The sequence below is a fragment of the Pelodiscus sinensis genome, chromosome 24, assembly GCF_049634645.1.
Source record: "Pelodiscus sinensis isolate JC-2024 chromosome 24, ASM4963464v1, whole genome shotgun sequence".
NCBI classification, from domain to species: domain Eukaryota; kingdom Metazoa; phylum Chordata; order Testudines; family Trionychidae; genus Pelodiscus; species Pelodiscus sinensis.
This window is the reverse complement of record NC_134734.1, coordinates 19,337,798-19,355,323: the sequence shown is the minus strand read 5'-3', so window position 1 is coordinate 19,355,323 and position 17,526 is coordinate 19,337,798. Positions and strand designations below refer to the sequence as shown.

General features: G+C 60.4%; 1 protein-coding gene across 4 annotated transcripts in view; it reads right to left on the bottom strand.

Annotated features, from left to right (window-relative positions):
• CELF3 (CUGBP Elav-like family member 3) overlaps nucleotides 1–17,526 on the bottom strand; it is a 50,334-nt gene that overhangs the window by 18,729 nt on the left and 14,079 nt on the right. The window contains exon 1 of one of the 4 annotated variants that reach the window (XM_075907380.1): nucleotides 4,180–4,245. The exons of 2 other annotated variants lie outside the window; for them this stretch is intronic. In XM_075907380.1, coding sequence (XP_075763495.1) covers nucleotides 4,180–4,233 — 54 coding nt within the window. In that variant the 5' untranslated portion in view covers nucleotides 4,234–4,245. Of the gene's footprint in view, nucleotides 1–4,179; nucleotides 4,246–17,526 lie in introns of those variants that run through there. One more of the 4 variants, XM_075907381.1, reaches the window with a different exon arrangement.

Genomic DNA, 17,526 nt, shown 5'->3' with positions numbered 1-17,526 from the left:
GGGCAGGATTCATTCTGGGCACCTAGTGGGGAAAGGCTCAGAGGCTGCTCCTGAGCTGGCCTGGCCTGGGGGTCCCAAGCTGATGGGGAAAGGAGAATCCAGCAGCAACCACGGACACCCCAAAGCCAGTGTCAAAAGACCCCTGCACCCACTCCCTGCAGGATCACTGGGTCCACCGCTGCCGGTGAGGGGAGAGCGCCCCCTAGTGAACGCCCCACTCCCTGCAGCCCAGCCCAGCACTATGAGGGGAGAGCGCCCCCTAGTGAACACCCCGCCCCACTCCCTGCAGCCCAGCTCAGCACTATGAGGAGAGAGTGCCCCCTAGTGAACGTCCCGCTTCCTGCAGCCCAGCACTATGAGGGGAGAGCGACCCCTAGTGAACACCCCGCCCCACTCCCTGCAGCCCAGCACTGCCTGCAAGGGGAGAGCGCCCCCTAGTGAATGCCCCACTCCCTGCAGCCCAGCCCAGCACTATGAGGGGAGAGCGAACGTCCCGCTTCCTGCAGCCCAGCACCATGAGGGGAGAGCGCCCCCCTAGTGAACACCTCACTTCCTGCAGCCCAGCTCAGCACCATGAGGGGAGAGCGCCCCCTAGTGAACGTCCCGCTTCCTGCAGCCCAGCACTATGAGGGGAGAGCGCCCCCCTAGTGAACACCTCACTTCCTGCAGCCCAGCTCAGCACCATGAGGGGAGAGCGCCCCCTAGTGAACGCCCCACTCCCTGCAGCTCAGCCCAGCACTATGAGGGGAGAGTGCCCCCTAGTGAACGTCCCGCTTCCTGCAGCCCAGCACTATGAGGGGAGAGCGACCCCTAGTGAACACCCCGCTTCCTGCAGCACAGCCCAACACTAGGAGAGGAGAGCGCCCCCTAGTGAACACCCCACCCCACTCCCTGCAGCCCAGCCCTATGAGGGGAGAGCACCCCCTAGTGAACACCCCGCCCCACTCCCTGCCCAGCCCAGCACTATGAGGGGAGAGCGCCCCCTAGTGAACACCCCACCCCACTCCCTGCAGCCCAGCACTGCCTGCGAGGGGAGAGCGCCCCCTAGTGAACGCCCCACTCCCTGCAGCCCAGCCCAGCACTATGAGGGGAGAGCGCCCCCTAGTGAACATCCTGCTTCCTGCAGCCCAGCCCAGCACTAGGAGGGGAGAGCGCCCCCTAGTGAACACCCCACCCCACTCCCTGCAGCCCAGCCCTATGAGGGGAGAGTGCCCCCTAGTGAACACCCTGCCCCACTCCCTGCCCAACCCAGCACTATGAGGGGAGAGCGCCCCCTAGTGAACACCCCACCCCACTCCCTGCAGCCCAGCACTGCCTGCGAGGAGAGAGCACCCCCTAGTGAACGCCCCACTCCCTGCAGCCCAGCACTGCCTGCAAGGGGAGAGCGCCCCCTAGCGAACGTCCCGCTTCCGGCAGCCCAGCCCAGCACTGACTGCGAAGGGAGAGCACCCCCTAGTGAATGCCCCATTCCTTGCAGCTCAGCCCAGCACTATGAGGGGACAGCGCCCCCTAGTGAACACCCCGCCCCACTCTCTGCAGCCCAGCGCAGCACTGCCTGCAAGGGGAGAGCGCCCCCTCGTGAATGCCCCTCTCCCTGCAGCCCAGCACTGACTGTGAAGGGAGAGCGCCCCCTAGTGAACGCCCCACTCCGTGCAGCCCAGCACTGCCTGCGAGGGGAGAGCGCCCCCTAGCGAACGTCCCGCTTCCTGAAGCCCAGCCCAGCACTGACTGCGAGGGGAGAGCACCCCCTAGTGAATGCCCCATTCCTTGCAGCTCAGCCCAGCACTATGAGGGGACAGCGCCCCCTAGTGAACACCCCGCCCCACTCCCTGAAGCCCAGCACAGCACTGCCTGCAAGGGGAGAGCGCCCCCTAGTGAATGCCCCTCTCCCTGCAGCCCAGCCCAGCACTGACTGCGAAGGGAGAGCGCCCCCTAGTGAACGCCCCACTCCCTGCAGCCCAGCACTGACTGTGAGAGGAGAGCGCCCCCTAGCGATCACCCCGCCCCGCTCCCTGCAGCCCAGAGCCCCCTAGAGCCATGCTGAGGGTTTGGGCCCAGCGCTGACTGGGAGGGGAGAGCACCCCCCCCCCCCCCCCGCCGAACACACCACCCCGCTCCCATGTGGAGCAAAGCCAGCCCGCGAGGGGAGGGTTAAAGCAGAGCCATGGGATTAACTCGGTGGGGTGGCCGGGACGGGTTCTGTAAAAGCGCCTGTAATCATATTAAAGGAAAGCTGCAACCTGAAGCAGAGAGGGGAGGGAGGCAGCCTCCCCACACACTGCATGGCAACACTGTACTCCCCCCAGTCCCAGGGTGGCCAGAGCGCGGGTGAGAAATCAGGACCCCTTTTGTTTCGGGGCGGAGAGTTGCCTCTATAAGCCAAGTCCCTAATAGTGGGATACCTCATCACCCTACTCGCATTGCCTGTGGCCAGGGCATCTGGGATGCCCCAGCCGCCAGCAGCTGTGGAGGGACAGCACCAGTAAAATCCCAGGGGTGACTCTGGGACTTTGTGGGTCACAATGTGAGGGTCCAGTCCTGAGCCCGTCAATCCTGAAGGCAAGGGGGCACCACGACCAGGCAGGGGAGCAGCCAGAGGCCCAGGATTGACATGGGAAGGCAAGAACAGAACCCAGCTCGGAGTCCAGCAGCCTGTGCTCTGCTCCTCTCCCCCCCGTCCCCCGCCATTTCTCTCCACCAATATTCGCTCACATTTTTTTCCATCCACGTGTGGAATAAATTTTGTGATGTGCACTGAGGCATGGGTGAATGTGCACCACCAATGGAAACACATGCTGGCAGCTGTGGGCTCTGAGGGCGCTCTGCTAATCAGCTGGGTGAAATGGGGATCCCTCCCGGGTGGCCGCCCAAGCACACAGATTACAGGGAACCCTGCTCTCCACACTCCTGGAAGTTCTGCACTCCATCCTGGTAGGTGCCTTTGAGAGAGAGATTTAGGACCAATTAAAAATAAGCCAGGAGCAGGCAGGCTTCTAACAAGGCCACATTGAAATTGCAGGGGCGAGTGTCCATCAGGACTAGCCACGGATCTCTGCCTTTCACCAAGGCCTAACCCTCTTTCCTGTACTGAGCCTCCCAGCCCGCCTGAGAGACAGGACTTTTATCCCCAGTGTACAGATGGGGAAAACTGAGGCCCAAATCGTTCGCTGCCTCCACTGACTTCAATGCAGTGGCACCAGCTAGCAGCGGCTGAGGACTGGCTCCCTGCCCTCCATTCACCTGGACCCGTCTGCAGTCCCAATGCTGGCCCACTCACTGAGCAGAACCCAGTGCCACACGAGGTGCTGGCACCACGGCCACCCAGTGCAGGACCACGACTTATCCAGGAGATCAACGAGAAAAAAACGCCCCGGACCTGAGGCCATCTGTTCTTACAGCTCTCACGCTCCCAGCCTGGTCATGGGCCGGGGCAAGGTAGAGGTCCTACCAGGACACCAGCGTGGCCCCATGCTGGGGCTGGGGGCTGGGGATTTCAGTGCCCTGTAAAGCAGCTCGTATTTCTGGCAGGGCACTGCCCGCCCACCTTGCCCGCTCTTGGCACCTTCTCTCTCCAAGGAGGACTTACATGGTTGGGGGTGGGGCAGGCAAGGAGCCCACCCAAGCTGTTTAAATAAAGCCCCGCTAATTGCCCGGTGGACTAATAATTACCAAGCTCTATTGGTCACACAGAGGGTGCAGATGCGGGTGAGACACCCAGCAGGGCCCTTGCCCCTGCCCCCGCTTGGTCAGCCTCCTCAGCAAAAGGACGCCTCCAGCTGCATAGCCAACACCGTCTCACCGGCCGGCCCAGCGCAGGCGAGACATGGGCTGTCTGGCAGCCTCACCTCCCAGCCCCCTTTCAGATCAGCCGGGCTATTTATCTGCCGTTTGGATCTAAGTGTCCGTGGGTTCCACCTCTCCTTGTCCTATCTGTCCATCTTGTCATCTATCCATCTCTCCACCTCCCCATCTGTAGCTGTCTATCCAACCGCTCATCCAATCTCTCCAGCCATCCATCTCGGAGACCCATCTCTCCCTAGGAAGCGTCTAGCCAGCGATCCCAACCCCTGCCCAGACATAGCTCCCAAGCAGCCTGTCAATCGCCGCTCTTTTAGGAGCAGGTAAGCCCCTCAGACACCCCCCCATGCCCCTGTCCCCGCGCGGTAAGAGAAAACACACCCCAGCCAGAAGGCCACTAGGATAGTCAGTTGCCATGGCGCCCCTGCCCTGCATCTTCCTCCATGATTCCCCAGCTCCCGCCTTGCTTTGTTGCCAGGTTATCTCTGGTTGCCACAGCAACCAGTGCAGCATGGGGACCGCTTTTTCCTCTCGTGGTATAAAAAAACACACACACACAACAGGGCCTGGCAGCATCTAAGGAGCCGCGGATTTTCAGAGCAGCATGGCACCCAAGCTGGGCACAGACTGGTAAAAGGGGCTAGCCCCCAGAGGGGGCGGCATCTGCTGGGGTTTTCAGCCCCTTGAGCACATAAGGAATCTAGTGCTGACAGGAGAGACGTAGAGATCTTATGCCTAGTTCAGAGCCAGGATCCTGGGCTCCCCATCCTGGCCTTGCTCTGGGACCAGAGGGCAGCTTGGTGCCCCCAAGCCTTCTGAACGTGTCTGTCTTTACTGGAATGCGCATGACGCGTAGTATCCGGCACAGCCCATGCCCGAAAGGGCTCACAAGAAGAGAGGCGGGTAAACTGAGGCACGGAGTGGCCAAGGGACTTGCCTTCTCCAGACTGTCAGAGACATGCCCTAACCAGTAGGCCATGCCACCCTCCCTCCTGAAACTGGAATCAGTCAGACACTCACTCCCATTTCACTGCGGCTGGCACCACTGCCCTGGGTTGGATTTGACCTGGCAGCCTAGTTCAAAGGCTCCCATCTCTGGACTCCCCCTCAGGGTTCAGCCCCAGTGCTAGAGCTGGGGGGACAGATATTAACCAACTGGCAGCACCTGTGTACTGGGGGATACTGGGGTACTGGGGGGGTGCTGGAGAGGGGTGACTCCACTGCACACAGGAAGCACTTGTGGCTGGCAGAAGGGGGTGACGAAGGACCATGTGCTCACTGCCTGGGAAGGGGGAGATGGCTCTGGCATGCAGCAGTTGTTTATAAAGTACAGGACCCACTGCGGAGATGCAGCCACTTCTGGGGCGGAGCGGGGTGGCTGCTTATACAGAGAACACAGAGCCCAGCGTTGGGACAAAACCACTTCTGAGGCAGGGCGGTTGCTTACACAGACAGCCCTCACTCGGCCCTCAGATGCAGCTACCTCTGGGGTGGGGCAGCTGTTTATACAGGGATTCCTCACGTATGACACCACCCTGGCGGCTGGGATGTGGACACCTCACTGTGCCAGCCCCCAGCCCCAATGAATCCCTGCAGGGTTATACTCCACAGCACATGGGAGCTTAGCCCTACAGAGACATTAACTTGCCGAGCCTCGGGCTGATCCCGCAGAAACCAGCCGCCCTCAGCTGCAACTTCCCCACTCCTGGTGCCCACAGAGGACATCGGGGGGCAGCCTTGGAGGTGAGGCTGGGGGAACAGTCAGCCAGTGCTGTCCAGCCAGCCTTGTCCCACAGCATATGACTCACCGGCCCTAAACCTACTGAGCCGAGACCCATTACCATATCGGAGCCCCACTCTTGGCATGCCGCTGCGTCGGTTTCCAACCCTGCTTTATTCAATTAATGTATGGCTACAAACATGCATAACTCAAAGATGCTTTGGACAAAATACCTCATGGCATCTGTCAATCCGAATGGCTCAGTCTGCAGGATCTGTCTATCTTATTTTGGTATCTGTCTCACCCTTGTGTGTAAAGTCAGAACTACGGGGTAGGGAATTGGCTGTGGTTTTAAATGTGCAAATGAAAGCCATGGAGGGTGTTTCCAGTGCGGAGGGATCAGCTTAACAACTTGCAAACAGCCTTTTTTGTCTGAGTCGGGGTTGGGCCTGGAAAAACATGTGACCAAAACAACTTACCCTGGTATGTGAGTTTAACCAGGTAATTTTCCATGGAAGGAGTGTGTGTGTGTGTGTGTGTGTGAGTGTGTGTGTGTGTGTTGATCCAAGGTGCAGGCCCTGAATCCCATCACACAGTGGGGAACCGCCTTGCTGCATTCTGCCTCCAGAAAGGCACCCCTCCAAGTCCAGAGTAGATCTCTATAGGCTGGCAGAGTGGGGTGCAGCTACAGGGGGCAAAGCTGGGGGGGGGCATGCAATCCTGGATAGAGGATACGTCTGCTATGATTCAGCTGATTAGCCATGGGCTTCACCATGAGCTAGAAACTGGGGGGGGGGGCTGACCAGGAAGGAGCATGAATTGCAATAAACAAGGATGCCCCGGCTCAGGCATCTCATGTCACGAGGGAAGGATCCAGGCCCGGGTTGGGGTTTTGGGGAGTCCCCCTTCCCAACCCATGAGCCGTGTCGCTTTTGGCATCCATGACAAAGTCATCGCAACCTCACCTCGCGGGGCTGTCACGCCAGGGGGAAAAAAAAGCAGCAGCTGCCCGGTAACCATGGCAACCAGAGAATATGAACCATGGCAACCGCCCACTCATCCCCAATTTACCCACTGTGTTACCTAGTAACCATGCTGACATCATCATTTATCTCTATAAACAACACCGGTGGGGGGGGGGGGGGACAATTGGAGCAAAGGGGAAGAAAAACAAAGGGTGTGTGCCGGGAGCGGGTGTTAAAATCTCCAAAATATTCAAATAGGGGTAATGAGGGGAGCCCTGGGGGAAAAGACAGATATACACCCCCCCAACCCTGCTAAACAGCCTTCCTCTGGCAGCTGTTTGTACAGGACTCCCTCTCCTGATGCTGAGATGCAGCCATGTCTGGGGTGGGATGCAAGGGCTGTTTACACTGGTACCAGGTACCCTTCACCTGACATCACCATGCAGTTACCTCTGGGGTGGGACATGGGGAACTGTTAATATAGAGTTCTCTTGCCCAGCACTGAAATGGCCACCTCTGGGGTGAGGCAGCTGTTTATATAAGGATCACCCACCCAGCTCTGCTAGACATCTCTGGGATAGGTAGGGCACAGGGGCTAGGTGCCCTTTGTCTGGCACTGAGATGCAGCTGGCTCTAGTTTGGGGCATGGCATAGACTTAACACAGCAACAACCTGCCATGCATCACCCAATGTTCCCTCTAATCTTTTCCATCCCGGTGCAGATGTTTTCCATCCCCATGCAGAATAAATCTTTCTATGTGCACTGAGGCATGTGTGAATGTGCACCACCGGGAGAAACACAAACCTAATTGCGGGCACTCTGCTTGGGGTTGCCAGATGGTTTCAGAAAAAATACCCCACGACAACAACAACAAAAACACGCCAGGAAAAAGTTTGTTGTGCAAAAACAAAAAAAACCTACAAACACCATGGCCCCTTTTAAAACGGCGTGAGGCTTTTTTTGGCCCTAACAGGCTGCCGGTGGCTGCCCGCCATCTTGCCTCCCTGAACTGGGCTGGACAGCTCCCCAGTAAGCACCACAGTTGCCAGGCTGCCTCCGTATTGAGCCAAACAGCCCGGGATTTTCGCCTCCTGGCCGAGAAAAAATCCGAAAGTACTGGACATTTTAGCTCCACACCGGACACCTGGCAACCCTAGCGCTGCTAATCCCTTCCCAAAGCTGCCATAGCCAACGCTGGCTCCCATACCAGGGCAGCACGCTGCAGGACAGGAGTTGTGTCGGGATCAGGGGGACGGGGGCTCACCCAGTGCTTACTCTGGAATGAAAGAGGAGCCGGCCAGAGCTCGGCCCTCAAGCCCTGCTGCCTGTTTGCCAGTCTGGGGTGGCTCCTCTGGATGCTGGCTCCAGTGGAGAAGCCTCTGTCCTTGAGGAGCAGCCCTGAGGCCCGGGAGATGCCAGGTGCCCTCCTCACCCACGAGCTGCTGGAACCAGAGCAGAGCGGACCCAGCTGCGTCTTTCCTGCCCCTGGGAACTTTTCAGATCTGCCAGCGCCGCTTGCTCAGGGGGATTCTGCTGCAATTCATAATTTCCTGGGGGCTGCTGGCCACACCGCCCGGCCTGGGCTTCCGACAGCTTCTAAGCGTGGGGCTGGGGGTGGAACGCTCTGCTTGTGGCCTGTGGAACTCCCAGCCACAGGACAGTGGGCTTTGCATGGTTCATAAGACCTGGAGGGGGGGGTGCTCCTAAGAGAATGAAGCAGGGTGGGGCTTCCCCATTGTTTACAAATGACACTTGGGGAGAGAGGAAGAGGAGCACCCCAGCAGCCTGGGTATCATCCCCTCTGTCCTCCCAGCCTGTCCGGCCCAGGGGCTAGAAAGGGGGGGGAGGCAGGCTCCCTGTGTGGCAGGGGGGTTGGTGGAAGCTGGGCGGTGCCGTCCCGCTGGTGGAGGGCCCAAAGCCAGGGAGGGAAGGGGCTGGTCTTGCTTGTGGTCCAGCTGCCTGTGCGACCCACCTGGTCTTGAGGCAGACTCTGTCTGGGCCAGGCAGCTGCTCAGACTAGCCGGCCACTGAGGTTCCCCTCAGCTCTCCGCAGCCAGCTCGGGACCCGGCTCTCTCTCGCCAAGGGATTCCTTCCCTCAGCCCGGGGACCAGCTCCCTCCTCTGCATGCGGGGACAGCCAGCCCCGCAGGGCCGTGGTCTCCCTAGTCAAGACTCTCCCCCGGCCAAGGCATGGAGATCCAGGGCGCCCCGCCCACGGCCCGGAGCCAGCCTCCTACCAGAGCCACCTCGGCGGGCGCCAAGCAGCAACGCTGCCACCAGCTGTGGCGGGGCGTCCCCCGTAGCCACCAGCCGAGGCGGGGCGCGCATCTGGGAGCTGCAGGCCGAGGGAGACGCCGGGAGACGCAATTGGGAGGCCCGCGGCCTGATCTTGGTTGCGGTTTGTGATACCGCCGACGAACACCTGAGCACCCGGGTCGCTGTCGCTCTGCTGTCCAGACCAGCCCCTCCGTAACTGGGGCAACTGGGCGGGGGGTGGCCAGGTACACTGTGGGGGTATTGGCCACTGCTTAGGAATCCAGAGTCTGCTGCCCACAGGCGGGAGGGGGAAATTCCCTCTTCTCTTCTTCCCCTGGGGGGAAGGTGCAACTTTTGAACGCTCTCGCCAGCCCGGCGCTGTTAGTAACAAACAGCCCCACGGTGCCACCTGCTCAGGGAGAGGGCATGCCGCTTTCGGCTCATCCCGCCAAGCCCCCCAAGGGATTGCATGGCGCCTCCCCGGCCCATGGCACCAGGCGGTCCCCTCTGCTCTGTCTCCAAGAGCTTGGGAGCTTTCTTGGACTATTTGCCATGGGGGGGATGCTTTGGGTTTTCCCAGCCCCCTGTTTGCACAGCAGCCCCTGTGTAGGCTGTTCCAGGGGCGGGGATTGAGACTCGAACCCCCATCCCTGCCCTTCCCAGGCAAAAGCCTTATCCCCTAGGCCACTCCACAACCCACCTCCCCACCTCCGTAGCTGGAAATAGATTCCGGGCCAGGAAGCAGAACTGTCCCAGTTGCTATTTTTCCCTCTTCACTCAAAGGCACAGGACCCTGTAGGCCTTAGTGGCTGGGTGGCCCCAAGAACTGCCTTGCCAGCCTCTCAATGACTTGGCCTTGTAGCAGGGGGCGGCTTTTGGCTGGCTCAGGCCAGGCTGAGGACGTGCCAGTGACTTGATCCCCCTACCCCCCAGATCAGAAGGCAGCTGTCCGGGAGCTGCCTGCTCTAATCCCACCCTCCAAATCCCACCTTCCCCTCCCCCCTCGCCTCGGATTTACCACGCATAAATCCTGGGATTATCCAATCAAATCTAAAGCGCCTTAGGTCCCAGCATGCAGTGCAAGCTCCATGCCGGTATCGCCGTCGGACTGCTGGGGTTCAGGGAACCTAGCCCGGATGGTGGGACCAGCTAGTGGAGCTACTGCAAAGCAACCCGGGATCAACAGATCCTGGGGAAGGGGGGGTCCCAGCAGATCACCCCATAAGCACAGCCCCAGGGAATCTGAACCAAGACCCCAGGAGCCCTTTGTCTGGAGGCGTCGTTCTGCTGGGCATGAGAAGTGATCAGCCCAACGGGTAGACCAGGCGAGCTGTGCACACTTCCCCTCCCCCAGCACCCCTCTATCCCAACCCGCAGGACAATGTTCCCTCTCATCTTTTCCATCCATGTGTGGAATAAATTTTGTCACCTGCACCGAGGCCTGTGTGAATGTGCACCACCAGGAGAAACACCAGCCTAGCTGGGGGCGCGCTGCTAATCAGCAGGGTGGCCTTGGACTCTCTCCTGAGTGGCTGCACAAACAGAGGGAACGCTGCCCGCAAGGCCCTGCGATCCCAGCTCGGGGCTGCCCTCTCCCCCAGCTCTGCCCAGGTCCCTCCACCCTGGCCCACAGCCCCCTGCTATCCCAGCCTCCAGCTGTGCTGACGGGCACCTCCTGACTGGCACCATCCTTGTGACGCCAGGCCTAGGCCTCCCCTGAGCGCAGGCAATCACCGCGGTCCTGTGGACTCCAACAGCTGGATGGGGAGGGCTCCTTCACTTCCCCCCGCCCCCGGAGATGGGATCCCTGGAAGCAGGCTGGTGCCTCACCTGGTCAGTAATGGGCACTCGCCCCTGAGCCCCAGTCCTGCAGGATCTTCCTGCCCCAGGGCCTCTCTGCCGAGGCTGCAGATGGGCCAGTCTGCACCAACTGATGGGGCTGAGACACAGCCCCCTATTGGAGTCGGGGGGGGGGGGGCTCTCTAACAACCCCCCTACCCCCATCATCCCCTGCAAGGTCATCCACCCACCTGCTGCAAATATGCCCGCTTTCTTGGCTGGCACCTGTCACTCAGCGGGAGTGCTGGGGGGGGCAGGAGGGACCCCCCCATATAAGTGTTTCCTGCCCCCTCTCTCTGGCCTTACTCCCCCTCTAACAAGGGGGTCAGTTGTTACTCCCCCCCACTTAGCCTAGCAGTGGGGGAGGGGAGCAGAGCCCCCTCCTCCCTATTAGAGTGACGGTTTCATTCCCAGCTCAGGAGGGAAGAGGTGTCTAGTGGTTAGAGCAGGCCAGCCAGGGCTCCTGAGTTCTGTTCCCGGGGGAGGGGGGGGAGGAGTAGGGTTCAATGGTTAGAACAGCGGGCGCTGGGAATTAGGACTCTTGGGTTCTGTTCCCAGCTTGCGGGGGGAGGGAAGTAGGGTCCAATGGTTAGAGCAGCGGGCGCTGGGAATTAGGACTCTTGGGTTCTGTTCCCAGCTTGTGGGGGGAGGGAAGTAGGGTCCAATGGTTAGAGCAGCGGGCGCTGGGAATCAGGACTCTTGGGTTCTGTTCCCAGCTTGCGGGGGGAGGGAAGTAGGGTCCAATGGTTAGAGCAGCGGGCGCTGGGAATCAGGACTCTTGGCTTCTGTTCCCAGCTCTCAAATAAGGCTGCTGTGTACCAAAGCACAGCGCCCCCCGAGGACACCCCCCCATCCCCTTCCCCGGGGGCTGCCCAGGAAGCAGGCCTGGCCCTAAACACGCAGACAGGCTGGCGTCGCTGCTCCCAGATGTCGTGGCCGCGTTCTCCCCGGAAAGGCCCTGGGCTTTGTTAGCTCAGCCGCCCCCTGTCCCTGGTGCACCTGCCCCGCGGCCCATGTTTACCTGGCAACGCGTCATTATCTGCCTGCTGGTTACCTAGCTACCAGGCTGCTGGCGCCCGCGCCCCACCAGGAACAGACGGGGACATTTATCACCCAGCTGGGCAGCCGTGGCCTTCCCAAACAAAAGGGAACCTGCCAGAGCCGGCTCCCTTTGCCCACCCCTCCCGTGGGCCCAGAGGCTGTGGTGATGGGCGCTACCTAGCAAATGTTTCCTTCGCTGTTTCTATGCCTCAGTCAACACTCAGTCTCGCAGGGATGCCAGTCAGTGCCCAAGTGAGCATGGGGAACGTGTGCCCACCCCCCAGCTGGACGGGGGAGCTGAGGCCCAGCAAACTCATTCCAAGCTGGGGAAAGGGTCAGGGGTTCCCCAGCAAGCAGGAATGGAAAGATTCAGCAGGACCCCCCAGACCCCACAACCAGCTGCCCCCAGCTTTTGAGCTCCATAACCCACCCGGCTGGGGACTCGTCCCTCTGGCTGTGGGGCCAGCTCCGGCAAGAGGGGACCCTGCCTCTCCGGTACACTGGGGAGGGCCGGTTCTGGTTTCAGAGCCATGGAGCTGAGGGGAACACTAGCTATGATCGCCAGCTGGCTCTCACTATGGTACCTACATGACCTATGGACTGGGGGATGTTTGCTTCTCGCAGCCTTACCAGCGGCCAGAGATGATGCTGCGAAAAACCAGGGACACGAGACATTGGCTAGGAACAGGCCGAGTGCACAGTGGGCCGGAGCCCATGTAACTCTGCTCTGCGGGTTCCAGCTGCTTGCCAGGGTGTGCAAATATCCACGTCTCCCCTGCACACATGCACATGGAACCCTGGCACATGCCAGCAAATGCACACGCCTCTGCCCACCCGAATGCCCATGCCTCTGTCTGCCTGAATGCCCATGCCTCCATCTGCCCAAATACACACGCCTCTTCCCGCCCAAAAGCCCATGCCTCTGTCTGCCTGAATGCCCATGCCTCCGTCTGCCTGAATGCCCACGCCTCTTCCTGCCTGAATGCCCATGCCTCCATCTGCCCAAATACACACGCCTCTTCCCACCCGAAAGCCCATGCCTCTGTCTGCCCGAATGCACACGCCTCTGCCCACCCGAAGGCCCATGCCTCCGTCTGCCTGAATGCCCATGCCTCCGTCTGCCCGAATGCCCATGCCTCCGTCTGCCTGAATGCCCATGCCTCCGTCTGCCCAAATGCACACGCCTCTTCCCGCCCAAATGCCCATGCCTCCGTCTGCCCGAATGCACATGCCTCCATCTGCCCGAATGCCCACGCCTCTTCCCGCCCGAATGCCCATGCCTCCGTCTGCCCGAATGCACACGCCTCTTCCCACCCGAATGCCCACGCCTCTTCCCGCCCGAATGCCCACGCCTCTTCCTGCCCGAATGTCCATGCCTCCATCTGCCCGAATGCCCATGCCTCTTCCCGCCCGAATGCCCATGCCTCTGTCTGCCCGAATGCCCACGCCTCTTCCCACCCGAATGCCCATGCCTCTGTCTGCCCGAATGTCCATGCCTCCATCTGCCCGAATGCACACGCCTCTTCCTGCCCGAATGTCCATGCCTCCATCTGCCCTAATGCCCACGCCTCTTCCCGCCCGAAAACCCATGCCTCTGTCTGCCCAAATGCCCATGCCTCTTCCTGCCCGAATGCCCATGCCTCCATCTGCCTGAATGCACACTCCTCTTTCCTCCCGAATGCCCATGCCTGTCTGCCTGAAAGTCCATGCCTCTGTCTGCCTCCTCCCAGATACACATGCCCTCCCTCACAGATACACACGCCCCGTGCGTGCCAACACTCCCCTCCTCTCATTTGCAAGTGCAAAGGCAAGCGGCATCCCTTTGCACAGGTGTGCAGCACACACAACTCAGAACCCTATGCCCACACCCAAATGGCCACACATGCACCCCTGCATGCATGTGCGTCCTTACAGACACAGCGGTTACAGAGACCCCTGCTGGGACTGACAATTCCAGGGTCCCGCCCGACAGACAGCGTACAGCTTCTCACCTGACTCCCAGACCTGGGATCACCTGCCCTGAGAAAGAGGCTGGCACAAGGTGCCCCACCCCTCAGGCAACAGCTGCTGGGCAAAGGGGAGGCGCCTTTAAATCAACCCGAGAGACAGAGCGAGGCAGGAACAACAAAGCTGGATGATGGGGAATGGGCCAGGATGGGGAAGGGGGTGGGGACGCAAGGGAAGGGGGAGGACAGCAGAGCAGGCCTCTGCTAATGGATACGTACGCCCACAGCACAGGTGTCACAAGCAAAAAGCCTGGCAGATGCCAAACACAGGATCCCGTGGGTTAGAGTTGGGGGGCAGGGGCTGGGAGCCAGGACGCCTGAGTACTGTCCCCAGTTCTGGGAGGAGAGTGGAGTCTAGTGGTTAGAATGACAGGGCAGGGGCTGGGAGCCAGGACGCCTGGGTACTGTCCCCAGTTCTGGGAGGAGAGTGGAGTCTAGTGGTTAGAATGACAGGGCAGGGGCTGGGAGCCAGGACGCCTGGGTACTGTCCCCAGTTCTGGGAGGAGAGTGGAGTCTAGTGGTTAGAATGACAGGGCAGGGGCTGGGAGCCAGGACGCCTGAGTACTGTCCCCAGCTCTGGGAGGAGAGTGGAGTCTAGTGGTTAGAATGACAGGGCAGGGGCTGGGAGCCAGGATGCCTGAGTACTGTCCCCAGTTCTGGGAGGAGAGTGGAGTCTAGTGGTTAGAATGACAGGGAGCCAGGACGCCTGGGTACTGTCCCCAGTTCTGGGAGGAGAGTGGAGTCTAGTGGTTAGAATGACAGGGCAGGGGCTGGGAGCCAGGACGCCTGGGTACTGTCCCCAGTTCTGGGAGGAGAGTGGAGTCTAGTGGTTAGAATGACAGGGCAGGGGCTGGGAGCCAGGACGCCTGAGTACTGTCCCCAGTTCTGGAAGGGGAGTGCGATCCAGTGGGTAAAGCAGGGGACTCCTAGATTCTAGTCCCAGCTCTAGGAGGGCAGTGAGGTCTAGAGGGTAAAGCAGAGGGGGACCTGGGAGCCAAGATGGCTAAGTCCTGCCCCCAGCTCTGGGAGCGGAGTGAGGCTGAAGAATTGCAGGTGAAGGGAAGGGGACCCCAAACAGCTGGCCTCTACTCCTGTGAATGGCATCTAATGGTGAGAGAGGGGAACTGGGAGTCAGGACGTCTGGGTTCTCTTCCTAGCCATGGGATGGGAGAGGCGTCTAGTGGTTAGAGCAGGGGGGAGGGAAACTGAATCCGCTCCATGGCTCTAAGCCTGCGCCGCCCCTCCCCCGCGCAGTATTCGGTATGGCTGGGATGAGTCACCGCCCCAGACTAAAACGAATCCCACGTGAATGCTGCCATCGGCGTTGACTTATTTCAAAGTCAACAGGGCCCGGCTGGGAGGGTGCAGATCAGGCAACATGGGGCGAGCCCAGAGCCTAGGCTACGGCAGAGCGCCGGGGGGAGGAGGGCTATGGGGTTTTATAATAATCAATGGAGATATACCGATCTCCTAGAACTGGAAGGGACCTTGAAAGGTCATCGAGTCCAGTCCCCTGCCCTCACGGCAGGACCAAGCGCCGTCCCTTGGGAATTAGGCCTGGATCCTGAGAGCTAGTTAGACTCCGAACTTCCACGGACGTCTGATGTGCAGGGCCCAGCCCTTGGGGTGTACAGCCTGGGGCCTGGAGCCCAGAGTGTGGGGTCTAGAGATGAGCAGTGACTCCTGGGTCCGTCTTGCCCCTGGGGTATCAGCCACGCCTGTGTGAGGCAGGTGTCCCATCGCTCCCAACAGAGATGGGCCGGGCACTGTTTTACACACTAGACACGGTGGCTCAAGACAAGGGAGGGCTCAGGGCAGAGTCTGTGTGTGTGTGTGTGGGGGGGGGCATTAAAAACCCATCATCCCTTTCCCTCCCTCCGGATTCTACCTAGTGAGGGCCACTCCCTGGGGCCCCCCAGGTGACGGTGGACAGCACACGCTGCCACAGAACAGCTGCCACAGGCGCACCCACAGGGGTACCCATGATGGTGACTGTCTCAGCTGAACACCCGGGCCTCAGCTAGGGGCCTCCAGTGCGAAAAGCAGGAGCTAAAGAGCGGGGGCTGCAGAGCCGGGGCAGTAACACCTCCCTCCGCCTGTAGGTCAGCCCAGCACGGATTCTGCGCTGACACCGTTCCGTACACACCCCTGCCAACAATACAAGGCTCTAAAACACCCGCACGCGTTCCCAGAGAGAGACACCCAGAGAGCCCTGGGCTAAAAGACCTCCAAGAACCCCACCTCCCATCAGGCCCCACTACCGGTCACACACACACACACACACACACACACACACACACACACACACACACACACACACACACGTGGACACAGGGAGGAGCAGCCGTACAGAGGTAGGCACAAGACACACAGACTCACAAATGCACAGACGCACGCTAAGCACACACACGCAATCACAGGCCACATGCCCTGCTTCCCCGGCACCCGGGCATTTACCCCAAAGAGGCGTAACACATGACGCTTTGTGCCTATTTTGCACAGGTGCGAACACACCGCGCTGCCGAGGCCACAGTGGCTTCGGCGTGTTTCCTACGGGGGTGCCTCCACACCGACACACGGGCGTGAGTTTGCGCTGGCACGTGGCTAAAAGCGCCAAAGAGCCGTGGCGGCGCCTGACTCACACAACCACACACTCATGCTACACACACCCGCCCCCAGAGGGAAACACGCACACAAAGCCGGCGCCCCCAGCTCCGTGGCGACACACTCCGGTTCCAGAGTCGGGCACGTGCACGGGCACATAAAGAGCTGGGGAAGAAAAGCAGGTGGCAAAAGCGGGCGGAAAAAGGAGAATAAAGGGAAACTCCAGAGACAATGCTCCCCGCCCCCCCCCCCCCGTCCCGCTCTGCTACATCTGCTCCCAATATTCAGAAGGGCGGCAGCAAGAAACAAAGTATCTCTGTCTGGCCCCTTCCCTCCCCAAGCAAAATACACTTGGATGCTGCGTTTGTGCACAGGGGGCGTGATGGAAAGTGGGGGGGGGGGGGGGACAGGCAGGAAATGTCGCCTTCTCTTTGAGGGGGGCCTACTAGGGTGGGAAGCGGTGGAGAGAGCAAATCCGCCCCCGGTGGAGCTGGTGTCTTGGCGGGAGATGCCCACGAGGGTTGCTATGGCGATGCCAAGGCAACCTCTCCTCCCAGCCTGGCGCCGCTGTTCCCATCGGGTTGTTTTTTTCCCATCCAAAGGCGCAGAGGGGCTTTGCGCTTTGCCCTTATTGTTCCAGGAGAGTTTGCTCGGACGCGAGTTGCCCTCCCGCCTGGGGCATCCTGGGCAAAGCCCTGGCTCGCGTTTTCCTGGGGTCCCCATCTCACTCCCCCCCCTCCCCCCCCGAAGGTAGAAAAATCTCGTCACTATCTGTACGGAAACCGCCCTCTGCCCCTGGATATGGGGCCAGACTGGGAGGTCAGTCTCCAGGGTGGTCTGTGGTTTTCCATCAGTAGACGTTGGGGCTTCTAAACCAAGGCAACCTGGCTAGTTCAGCCCTAGACAGGCAAAAAGCCCTTCCCCAATGCAGGGCTGAAAGAAGTCGGGGCTCTGTTCACCTCCTGCCTTGGGCTGGGGAAGGCTCCATACGGCTCCCTGGCTGCCCCAGGGGGTGGCAGTCCCTAGAAGAGTCGATATCACGCCCAGGAGAGGATCAAAGGTCCTGGGGTGAACTAGGCTTCAGGTCTGTCTCCCCTAGGCCCCCATCCCCGGCGTATCAGCACCTGGCCCAGTCTGTAGGGCCACTGACCCTCCACTGCTCTGTGGGGCAGGGCAGGGCAGGGCTGCCCCCCAAACGTGCAAAACAAAGTCGTGGCCCGGATCCTCTTTGGGGTTAGGCACCAAACTGTCACCCGGAGGCCCTAACAAAGGGACATCATCTGGCTCCAATGGTTC